Source organism: Peromyscus californicus, unplaced genomic scaffold (assembly GCF_007827085.1).
Source record: "Peromyscus californicus insignis strain IS unplaced genomic scaffold, ASM782708v3 Scaffold_8__1_contigs__length_139910024, whole genome shotgun sequence".
Lineage (NCBI taxonomy): Eukaryota > Metazoa > Chordata > Mammalia > Rodentia > Cricetidae > Peromyscus > Peromyscus californicus.
The window spans coordinates 125,717,326-125,729,461 of NW_026294606.1; the positions used below are offsets into that span (position 1 = coordinate 125,717,326).

Genomic DNA, 12,136 nt, shown 5'->3' on the forward strand with positions numbered 1-12,136 from the left:
GCAGAGCATTTGCCTAGCATGCACAAGGCTGAGATTCAACTCCCAGTGCTGCAAAATAAAAACAATAAAAAAAGCAATACTAAAGTCTTTCGAATATCTAAGTAAAAGACTTTTATTTTCAAGTTTATAAAAAAATTCTTTGAAAATATTTCCCAGTAATAAATAACTAAAAATAAATAAAAACCCCAAAATAACTCCCAGTATTTTATTGTATAATATTTTAATGATTTAAAAGATTTAAACATTGCTAAAATAATTATTTAAAATTTTAGATTCCTAGTAATATGTTGAATTCTTTTTTTTAATTTTAACTTAAAAATATCTTACTTCCTTTTGGTTTAACTAGAGGTTGGATGTCAATGACTGTCCTTAATACAATTAAGATTCTGCTAATACTTAGTATTAAGACTTAAAAAAAAGATTTTGTTTGAAATCTGCTTCATAATACTGGAGAACCGTGACTGCTACAATAATGCAGAAACTAGGGAGGCTTTATCTAAGTGAGTTTAGTTCATTACTAGAACTGTGACTATTAGTGCAACAGTGGCATTTAGGACCCTTCCACTTTAACCAAATTACCCAATTAACCAAAATGTACCCCTGAACAGTGTTTTGAGACAAACCCAAAAATCCCATGACTAGAAATTAAACATTTTTCAACATATCCTATATTATTCTGTACCATAAAATGCCAGAAACAGATCACCATATAGAACTTAAGGATTCCTCACAGCAGCAACCTAACATACAAATGTGGACTTCAAGGATAACTGTGTCTCCTCCTCAGGGCAGAGTGGATACAGACACAATTAGAAATGAGTTATTTTTCTATTGATTACCTTAAGAGCAAAATTCTATTAAGTACCACATTCTGTTCCAAATGGCTACTACAAACCACGAAGAAGCCAATTTTCATAAATGTAGCTATTCAATACTATTCTCAAAAAATTGCAGGAAATAAAATGGGAAACAGCAATGTCAATAAGCAACTATGGGGTGCTCAGAAGTTCCCAGTCACAGGCAGAATTCAGGCTTTAGGAACAGTCAAGCACATGCACGAGTTACTACATGGGAGTCATGTCCGAGTGTACTGCATTAGAGGGTGAAGGAATGCCTTCCATTTAAAGGGGTGGAGATTTAATGGAAGAGGAAATAACTTAGAACAGTGGGCATTTTCATGCATGTTTGTTAGAAATTCCTCTTATATTATCTTATATAGAGAGGTTCTCTTATACATATGTCCCTGCTCATTTACTCTTACCTTCCATTGTGATGAAGTTAGGGCCCTCTCTTTTGAGCAGTATACCCAGCAGGATGGTTTGACCAGCCAGACAACTGCAGTCCTGAAAACATCAATTGGCATAAGGAACTGGGATGAAATGAGTATCAGTAACCATAGGATTTAACTAATAACAAAACCACACGAAGCAGAGAGGGAATAGCCTGATATGGAACTAAAGAAAGATAAGATGTCATTGATATAATAAATATAAGATGACATTACAGACCTGTTGGTCTGAGATGCCTTGAAGGCAGAGGGTACACAGCCAGGTTCTGGATATAGCAGGATTTAATGATCAAATATTCCAGTAAACAAAACAATTGGTGGACAGATTCTATAGTGTGTACAAATATTAATGCACCACTATCTGATACTTGGCCAAGTCACTCTCTTTCTGATTTTACTTACTTATAAATGGGAGACCATGCTGCTACTACTACCATGGTGTATGGAGAGACATATAACAGGAAGGGACACATAGAGAATATTTATATTTCAGAACACTGTGTATGTTCTTTGTGACTGATAAGGGATATTTTTGTTTATATGGATTAATAAGAAGCTAGACATGACTGGAATGAAAGAATCTAGTCTACATGCTCAAATCTGTGTGGCCCAACAAGACCCAGTGTTTACAGCTCTACCAGTAAGGTTTCATTTCTTTTTATAAGTGTGAATAATCTCAAGAGAGATTAATAAATTGCTAAAACACTCATGTGGGTACAGAAAGAGGACTATGTTCCTCAGTGACAGGAGAGACAAAGCACTCATTGGAGCTAGACTCTGGGGCAGGAGAGCTATGGATGGAGCAGAGAGAGAAAAGAGCGTTGAAAAAAGGATCTGAAGAACCCATAGGCTGCCATCACTGACTCAGCCAACTCCAATCTGAGAAAGCCTATTCATCTGCACTCTTTCATGCAGCCACACTGACTCTGGCCCAATAGGACAAGTTTTCACTGCTTGCCCTGGGTACAGATCAGCCACCTGTTTCTCTCAGAGGACACAAAGACACACGGCCTGACTGGGAGGTTCTGTTCTGGCAGGTATGATTATATCTTGCTCACATTCAGCTTCTGGAGGATTTCATGGGTGGGTTTGTTTCTCCACTCGGTAATGGTGATGTCCGGTTCCTGTTTCAGCTCAGGAGCATCTACGGTACTGCTCTGTCGTTTGACTTTTGAATGCTTGGGAAATTCTAGTTCTTCAAAGCTCTTAAATTCTGGAAGTCTGGAAATCAAAAGAAAACATTTCATATTTCCCACTTCTTACTATAATCATAAGAAATGCAAAAACCAAGTAACTCAAGGGAACTTACTTTTCTGTGTCACTAATTCGTAGGAAGTCAAGCTGCTCTACCACAGCTCCAGATATCAGTGTCTGAAATGTGATGATTGAAAATGTTTACATCTATCAAACTATACTCCATGCGCATACTTTTCTATAAGCAATGCTGAAGCTTACTTAAACATGATTCTGAAGTGATTTCCTAAATTCAGAGATTTCTATATGTAACAAATGAAAACAGAACACAAACATCTATAAATAGACTGCATACACTAAACAAAAAAGTTCATGAGTCATATTAAATAGGAAAGCCACCACGAGATGGTCTCTCTGTTACCTGAATTTTTAAGCATTTACTCATTTATTACAGTGCTGGGGATTGAGCCCAGAGTCTCCACTGGTTGTTTAAACCTCCATCTTTATATGCTTTATTTTAAAGTAGGTACTAAAATATTTTAGCACTTATTAAACATTTAGAAAATGAAGTACTAAATTGGTTTAGGGAAAGGCAATAGAAAATTATACCCTGGATTCTGATATTGCAATATATTTCAGGGCCATCCAGTGATGTAATAATCAACTTTCCCTTTTACGGGATCATGAAGGTAATGATTAACTAAGCAATTGCTTCTCGGAATTCTGGCATGTGGCAGCCTATACTTGGTCATTTTCTATTTTATTACTTCTCAATTATAAGTTGGGTAAACTAAATGAGTCTAATCTCAAACACATTTTTTACTTGTCAATGTATCATGGTGAGTAGTATGAATAGATGATTATATATAATGGTTTTTAGCATTACTTATCACTTTTAATAATCTATACTACTGTCAGAAAATAAGCTGAAAGGTATTTTTTAATTAAGTATCCCTATTAAGATCATCTTACAAATACCATTTTGTCCTAGTTTGATTCAAATATGAAAAAAAAAAGCAGTGGGAAGGAGATATTGCTTTTGGTGGCAAATGAACCCCTCATTTCTCTAGAGGAACATTCATGAATACACAAGATGCAGGAAGGACATACAACACAGGCACACCAATCTTCCTGTAGATAAGGATAAGAAAGCCAAATGTGCAACCTCTGTGTACATTCCAACATTGCCCAACTATAAGTAGACCGCTCTTGGATTATGAACTGTCTAAGGGCATGGTCTTTGTCTGGATTTGTTGAAGGGTGTTTCTTAACACATGAGCTCATAGCTATACATCTTGTTCTTTGGTAAAGTAATTTGTTAGACAAATTTTAATGGGCCATGTGCAAGCACTGTATTAGGTGCTAAGGATTAGTATGAAAAAATATATGAAATCTTTGCTCCCTTGAAGCTGACTGTGGTGGTTCAAAAGAAAATGGCCCCTAAAGGGAGTGGCACTATTAGGAGGTGTGGCCTTGTTGGAGAAAGTGTACCACTGTGGGGGTAGGCTTTGAGGTCTCTTTTGCTCAAGCTTCCCTCAGTGTGACAGTCAGTTGACTTCCTGTTGCCTGCAAGATATAGTACTTTCAGCTTCAGCACCACATCTGCCTGCACACTGCCATGACCATCTCCCCATCATGATGATAATGGATTAAACCTCTGAACCTGTAAATGAGCCACTCTGATTAAACGTTTTCTTTACAAGAGTAGCCATGGTCATGGTGTCTCTTCACAGCAATAAAAACCCAAACTAAGCCACTGACCTTATGAGTATGTCTATGAGATGGATACTATAAACTTAGTATACACCAGATCATGTAAGTGCAAAGCAGAAAAATAAATGCCAAGTAGAAATAAGGACAGTTGGAGGATGGGGTACGAGGGCAGAGGAATTTGAGGAGGCAGGTTAGCCATTATATGAACATGACCCAGAAAATTTCTCTAAGAAGATAACATGTAAACTAGACACTGGGAGGAGGCCTTTAGTCAACACTCAGGCTGAAGGAGGACCATCAAGTGCAAAGGTCCCAGGGCAGGAACATGCATGGTGAATTTGAGAAGCAATAAAGAAACAGCATGGCTGAATAGAGTGGCGGGGAAGTTGGTAAAAAGCCATGCCCATGATGCAGGTGCAGAATTTATCGATCACATGAACCCTCTTCAGGACTCTGGTTTCCACTTTTGTGTGTGTGAGAAAAGAAATCACCAGAGGTTTACAACCTATGTGACTGCCAGTTATAGGTGAGTATGACAAAGCTAGTTGTCTATAGTATAATTCAGGAGATGACAGAAAAATTTAGTGAGGGACAATGGTAGTCTGCATCATGGTGTCAACACTAGGAGAAGCGAGTTAGAGTCTGGATACACTCCAAAGGTACAGACAACAGGGTTTAGTAAGTGATTATCATGTAGGGTTCGAAAAACGTAAAAAAAACTACCAAATTCTTAAAGCCAATAACAGTATTGAAAGCACACAAATGAAACTTGTATTTAACATTTTATATTTATATAGCCTACTTATCCTTATTGGATATTTCTGTTCATAAAGTAAACGTTTACTGTAAGCTAACTGGCTAATGCCAAATCTCTATAGATTAATACTCTATAGGTTTCAAATTGAAAATATCACTTGGTATTAGAGGGTATTAAACTAGTTAAAAATACTTGATTTTTCTGGAAGAGGATGCATAAAAGGAGGCAAGAGTGCTCAAGCTGGAGAACAATGCGTGCTTCTGCTCAGAAATTGAGTGGGCGTGCTGTGATGCTTGAATGGAACAATGATTCCTCTTGGTTGGATGCTATAGCTCAGGAAGCAAAACAGCACGTGACCCAAGTGCCTGTAAAAGCCCAAGGTTAATAAGCCAGTCACTTGTCTACCTATGAACTTGTTTCCTCAAATACCAGAATGAAGTTAAGCTACCAAAGTCTAAAATTCTGCTTGGGAAACAGTCACTGTTCAAGCACCTGACTGGTACAACTGGGTAAACTGAGGTGATGACAACAGAGCAGGAAGAGAAGCACAGAATAAAACTTGTTAAACACAGAGAGAAACATGACTGCCCGGAGATGAGCTATCCAGAACCAGCAACATGCTGATGTTTAGACGGTTACCTGTAGACGATCAACATGAACTTTGACTCCTCCAATCACTCCCTTTTTAAAGGCTGCCAGCATGTCTAATATGGGGTTGAACCTGCTACCTCTAGAATAAAGCAGATAAACAAAACAAGTTTATTAACAATAGAATGGGAAATTAACAATCAAATATTTGCTATATATGTGTGAGAGCTTGCAACATGCTAAGAATACAAAAATACCAGGAGGCTCTGTTTTCAAATGTTCTGTGTTAATAGACAGAAGGCAAGTGAAGCTTACTTTCTAGAAACATAGGTATTTTACTTTTAGTTATATGATGTGTGTGACTGTGTGGGGGTGTGTATGTGTGAATGCAGTACCCACAGAGGCCAGACGAGAGCATAAGACCTCTGGAGCTGGAGTCACAGGTTGGTGAGGACCACCTGGCATGAGTGCTGGGAAGTGAACTCAGTTCAGGTCCCCTGCAAGAACCGTATAGCTTTTTAACGGCGGAGCCATCTCTCCAGCCCCACACTTTACTCCCCATCATCCTACCTTATGTTGTCTTCCCGGACGAGGACAAGGAAAAGTGGGCGTCCGTGCATCTTCCAGTATTGCTTAATGAACTGTAGTGCATTCTATCAAAAAATGAGATGGAGGTAGGATGTAATGGAGTAATATCTGAGGTTACTCAGGGTCATTAACTGGAGGCAAAGAGCCCATGACACTTGTAGTAGTTGATAATCAAACCCTGGATAATTTAGGCTGCTCAGAAGTGCAGAATCATTTTCATGTTACACTTTATTCTATGTTTTGAGGCTCTGACTTATTCACTTTTTTTTACCCCCTCCTTTCATGTTTTTCTCTTCCTATAAAAGTACAGCTCATGAATGAACTGAGAAAACATTACCTCCAGAAGACTGTCACTACCTTTCACTACAGATTAGTGCCAAGAGACAGAAGAGACTGAACTGGACCTGTGGAAACCATCAGTTTCATGTAGAGAGCGCTTGGAGTAAATATGTATTCGCATCACCATCACAGAACTTTTCACCACGTGCTCATCACTTTTTGAGTGTTTTATATGTATTAATTCATCAGTTCCTCAGAACAGTCCTTTTATTATCTGGTTTTATAGATGAGACAAGAGGGGCACAGGAGCTAAGTGACCTGCCCAGTTAATAACCAAGTCAAAACTTCAGCAGTTGCATTCTGGCCCAGGTTGTGACTATGGTTCTAAGCCTCTCTGCTCTACACACAGAGTGGAGTGGAGCAGAGCTTAACCCATACAATTAGGGGTTAGTCGAAGTCCGACTGGACAGTCTTCACAAATAAAATTATTCCGCTAATTCAATTTTTGCTCAAAAAGAGATGTACTATTAGTATCACAGAAGCTCAGTTTTAAACTATATCTTTTCCATTTCTAGAAAAGTATGATTTTATTTTAGCACGGTCAGAATCCCAAACTCTACCAAGGCGCTGCTTTACTCAATGCTGCACAGTGTCACAGACACCCAGGAACTCTCCATTTAACAACACTTGACATAAATCAGTGTGAACAAAATCATCTCTTTTCGGAGCTACCTTTATGTCATCTATCAGCAGCAGAACGTCCTGAGACATATAGAAATCACTCAGGTCAAAGATGATGGGATAACAAACCACAGTCTTTCCTAGAATGCGATAAATCTGCAAGAGGAAATAGAAAGCAAATAGATACACAACACAAAAGTGTAGTATCCTAAGTCTCAACAACAATTAATGCTAATACTTATTTCTGAATAGGCAAAGTAATAGCTTACAAAATCCATAAAGTATTAATTTTAAAGTTTTTTTTTTTTTTTTTTTTTTTTTTTTTTTTTTGCTTGAGTCAGTATGACAGTAAACTTAAAGTAGAACATTCCTAATAAGGTTGAAAAACCCTACACTTGAGTAAATATTATTATAAATGTTTTACAAAGCTTAGAAATAACATGCAATGAGATGTTCATATATTCCCAGAATGCTTCAGTAATATGAGACACAATAAGATTTATGTGCAGAAATAATTCAAATAACTGCCTCAAGCACATAATGAAATGTGACAAGGGATGGCCAGAGGCCAAGCATGACTTCAGCATGCAGAATTACTAACCAAAGCTACTCCATGAGGAAAGCGCACACTCACCTTTGATGTACCAAGGCAGCCAATGGGCCTATCCGGCCTTCCAGACAGTCCTAGCTTTTCATTGATACCCAGATGAAAATAAGCCTGTAAGATACAAGTCCCTTGGCTTACTAACGATATTTCTAGAGTAAAAGATGCTGCCGAAGCTCCATGTAGGATCAACAAACTGGTCAAAGAATGGTGGATTTTTAGGTAACTGAGTTTTTGAGAGCAAAATTTTAGATTCACTTAGCAACATTTTAAACTGTGACACTGTTATTATATTGGTGGAAGTGTACAACATGCATGGTTTTGATTCATAAAGCAATTTAAAAGAGACAAATGCTTTCCTTGTCATTACAAAAAACAAAAGAAATCCATCCACTTAAAGTTAAAAAAAAAAATCAGGGCCTTACATCTTCTACCGAGTTTCTACTTTCAAGTACATTTTATGAAAATAGAATCGTTTTTACTGATTTGTTTCCTGATTACATGAATTTCAAAGTACTCCAACCCAAAATGTTGGTCTTGTTTATTTTCATACCTTATGCAACAATTATTTGACTCTGATATATTTTGAAAGGGGTGTGTAAGTTATTGTGTAAGTCCAAAGAAGCATCAAGAGACTCTTAAAGAACACAGGTTAAATGTATATCCACAATATACATATGGATCAAGGGGCACACATTTACACAAATGGTTCCTATGATATATAGTCTTCTTGATGTCACAGTCATTGAGCTTATCATGGCTGTGTTCCAGACACGATGTCAAACAGAGGCACGAGGGGACAGGAAGGTACTACAGTAGAACATCCATCACTGGAATTGCTATGAGTTAAAAACATCCAACCAGGAAGCCCCCCTTTACCCATGTAGACTCCACCCCCGATGAAATTAGCTCTCAATTTTTTGTTATTTAAAAAACACTTTAAGCCGGGCGGTGGTGGCGCATGCCTTTAATCCCAGCACTCGGGAGGCAGAGCCAGGTGGATCTCTGTGAGTTCGAGGCCAGCCTGGTCTCCAAAGCGAGTACCAGGAAAGGCGCAAAGCTACACAGAGAAACCCTGTCTCGAAAAACCAAAAAAAAAAAAAAAAAAAAAAAAAAACCACTTTAAGTAGTATCTTTGGACAGTATGTAATTGTATCTACAAGATAATTTCTGAGACTTGTTTGACCAAAAAGACTGTATATATAATGTTAAACAATGTATCTTAGGGGAGGAAGCCCACAAAGCAGCTGGTTTGGAAGACAGGTTGTAGCCACAATCAACAAATACTCTTCCCTCTTGACACAAGCACAGGGAAGCTGGGCTCTTGGTCATAAATTTGTCTTAAGTCATATCCCACCACCAAGGTATAAATCCCTTGCTATCACCATTTTAAAATAATAAAATGTAAATGAGGACATGCTTCAGATACTGTGTAATGGAATGTCTTCTACTGCCTCTGTGAGCCCATAACATTTTGTACAAATACCTATTGTAGCTGTTGTCAGTGTGAACTATAATTAACTGTTTTTTTTTTAAATGTCATACATACCACTAGACTCAGAGGTCATTTAAGTGACACTCAGTGCTTTGCATATTTCAGATGTTTGCTGATGAATGGATAAAAGCCACATTCAAGTAATTTTTTTATCTATGCTGACTATCCTTTTACATAAGAATTGCATGTCATCTGTTAGAAAATTATCTACCTATCATTAAAAATGTGCTTATATTAATTAGACTTGAAGAACAAGCTTTAGGTTAATTTGCTTTGAGGCCATACTTTTATCAAGGACTAACCAGGCTACAATCCACAACCCCAGAGAAGCTAGGTAAAGAAGAGAACCCTAAGAGGATCACTCCAGGAAGGGGAAAGGGTTAAGGTCTCCTGGGTAAACTGGGAGGGGGGAGTAGAAGGGAGGGGATGGGAGATGGGAACATGAGGGTTTGAGATGGCCGAGTTGGGGGAAGGACGGAGAGGAAGAGCAATGAAAGAGAGTGGACCATTAAGGGGATGGGGAGAAATCTGGAGCTAGGGGAATCCCCAGAACTTCAACAGGATGTCCCCAGATAAGACTCCTAGCAATGGTGGACAGGGTGCTTGAACTACTCGCCTTCCCCTGTACTCAGATTGGTGTCTACCTAATGGTCATCATAGAACCTACATCCAGTGACTGATGGAAGCAGATGCAGAGACCCACAGTCAAGCTCTTGGCCCAAGCTCCTGGAGTTCAGTTGAAGAAAGGGAGGAGGGATTGATTATAGGAGCAAGGTGGGTCAGGATCATGATGGGAAAAACCACACATATAGGTTACTCATGCTAGTGGGAGCTCATGGACTCTGGACTGACAGCTGAGGACCCTACATGAGACCGCACTAGGCCCTCTGAATGTGGGTGACAGTTGCGTGGCTTGATGTGTTTGTGGGTCCCCTGGCAATAAGACCAGAACTTAATCCCAGGTACATGAACTGGCTTTTTAGAGCCCATTCTCTATGGTGTGATGCTTTACTCAGCCGTGATGCAGTGGGGAGGGACTTGGTCATGCTTCAACTTGGTATGCTAGCTTGTGTTGACTACCCAAGGGAGGACTTAGCCCCTATGAGGAGGGGATGGGAGTGGGGGAGGAGGAGGGGAGGTGGAAGAAGGGGAGGGAGGGAAGTGGGGGGGGACAGGATTTAGTATGTAAAATGAAAATTTGAAATAAATAAAAAAATACTAAACAAAGAAACAAAAGAATTCTTTTATTTTTTAAATTTATCTTTCTACTGTGTGGTGAGTAGATGGAAAAAGAAGGGATGTAAATTTTAAAAAAGAACACATTTAAACTTATTTATTGTGTAGGTACACATGTGCCATAGCATGTGTGTGAAGATTAGAAGGCAAATTGTAGGAGTCAGTTCTTTCCTTGCTCAATGTGGGTTCTGGAGATCTAAGCAAGACCTGGCACTGTGGTAGTACTCTTATGCTCCAGAGCCATCCCACTGGCCAAAGGCCTGTGCTTTAAAGGAGTGTAAGGATTCCCTAAGAAGCAGTACTTTTGGTGCCCCGAAACCCAGGTTTCCGTTTGTGCTGTATTATTGGCAAGCCAAGTCTGATGAGCACACACTATGTGACCCTGCATTGTCCCATATAACATGTACCTCACTTCTTTCAGTCTTCATTCTTTAGTAACAGTCAAGGCCATGACTTCTATCATTAATATCAATTTAACCATGATTAACTTGAGAGGTATTATTATAAACACTTCTGTCAAGCAGTGGGTAGCTTGTTTCTGGATTTTTGAAACCAATTACTAAATAAAATGCATTTATAAGTAACAAATGGAGTGATAAGTTCCTATCTCCAACAAGCAAGAACACCCCTGTAGATGTAACAGTCTTATTAAATAAGAAACACAGAGCCAAATGCAGAGTTAAAAGCCCAAGAGGTCAGAGCAGTAGCTAAGAGCTGATACTAAAAACCCCTTTTTACCCTTCGCTGCCGCTGTTGCCCTTCCCCTGAGAAAGAGGACCTACTTTTTGTGTGTTTGTTTTTTTTATTGACTTTTTGTTTTGTCTTTTTATTGGTTGTAAACCCAACCACATGACCTCCTCGTCACTGTCTGTCTATACAAACCTCCAGGTCTTTTATGGTTGGTATTGAGATTAAAGGCGTGTGTCTCCATGTTGGTGGTTCCTTGAACACACAGAGATCTGCCTGTCATGGGATCAGGATTAAGGACGTGTGCTACCACTGCCAGACTTCTGCTATGGCTTGCTATTAGCTCTGACCCCCAGGTAACTTTATTTATTAACATACAAATAAAATCACATTTCAGCACAAATAAAATATTACCATATTAAGTGCTGTGGATATCGCTCTATATAAATAAAATGCTGATTGGCTAGTAGCCAGGCAGGAAGTATAGGTGGGACAAGCAGAGAAGAGAATTCTGGGAACAGGAAGGCTGAGTCAGGAGACCCTGCCAGCTGCCGCTGTGAGTACCAACACGTAAGATACTGGTAAGCCACAAGCCATGTGGCAAGGTACAGATTTATAGAAATGGGTTAATTTAAGATATAAAAACTAGATAGCTAGAAGCCTGAGCCATTAGGCCAAACAGTTTAAATAATATAAGCGTCTATCTGTGTGTTTAATTGGTTGGGTCTGAGCGGCTGTGGGACTGGTGGTTGAGAGAGATTTGTCCTGACCGTGGGCCAGGCAGGACCAGGAAGACTCCAGCTACACACCCCCAAACACAGCCCCCTCTGTATCCATCTTCAGACACCCCAAATAGGCATGTAACTATGTCAAAGCCAGATATTATCATTTACTTTCTTTAGATGCAACAAACCAAACATGTAAGAATGAAATGGGCAGGGGGCAGTGAGTATAAAAAAAATAATTAAAACTGAGGTTTTAAGGTAATATGAGGGAAAATAAAACTATAAATGACGATATTACACA

The 12,136-nt window shown here is 39.0% G+C and overlaps 1 protein-coding gene across 4 annotated transcripts in view; it reads right to left on the minus strand.

Annotated features, from left to right (window-relative positions):
* The window catches only part of Phkb (phosphorylase kinase regulatory subunit beta), a 207,849-nt gene that overhangs the window by 35,808 nt on the left and 159,905 nt on the right, over positions 1–12,136 (minus strand). For all 4 annotated transcript variants that reach the window (XM_052729028.1, XM_052729030.1, XM_052729031.1 and 1 more), the window contains 7 exons: positions 7,723–7,806; positions 7,140–7,244; positions 6,111–6,193; positions 5,592–5,682; positions 2,598–2,659; positions 2,347–2,509; positions 1,262–1,343 (listed from right to left, as the gene is read on the minus strand). In XM_052729028.1, the coding sequence (XP_052584988.1) occupies positions 1,262–1,343; positions 2,347–2,509; positions 2,598–2,659; positions 5,592–5,682; positions 6,111–6,193; positions 7,140–7,244; positions 7,723–7,806 (670 nt within the window). The remainder of the gene's footprint in view (positions 1–1,261; positions 1,344–2,346; positions 2,510–2,597; positions 2,660–5,591; positions 5,683–6,110; positions 6,194–7,139; positions 7,245–7,722; positions 7,807–12,136) is intronic.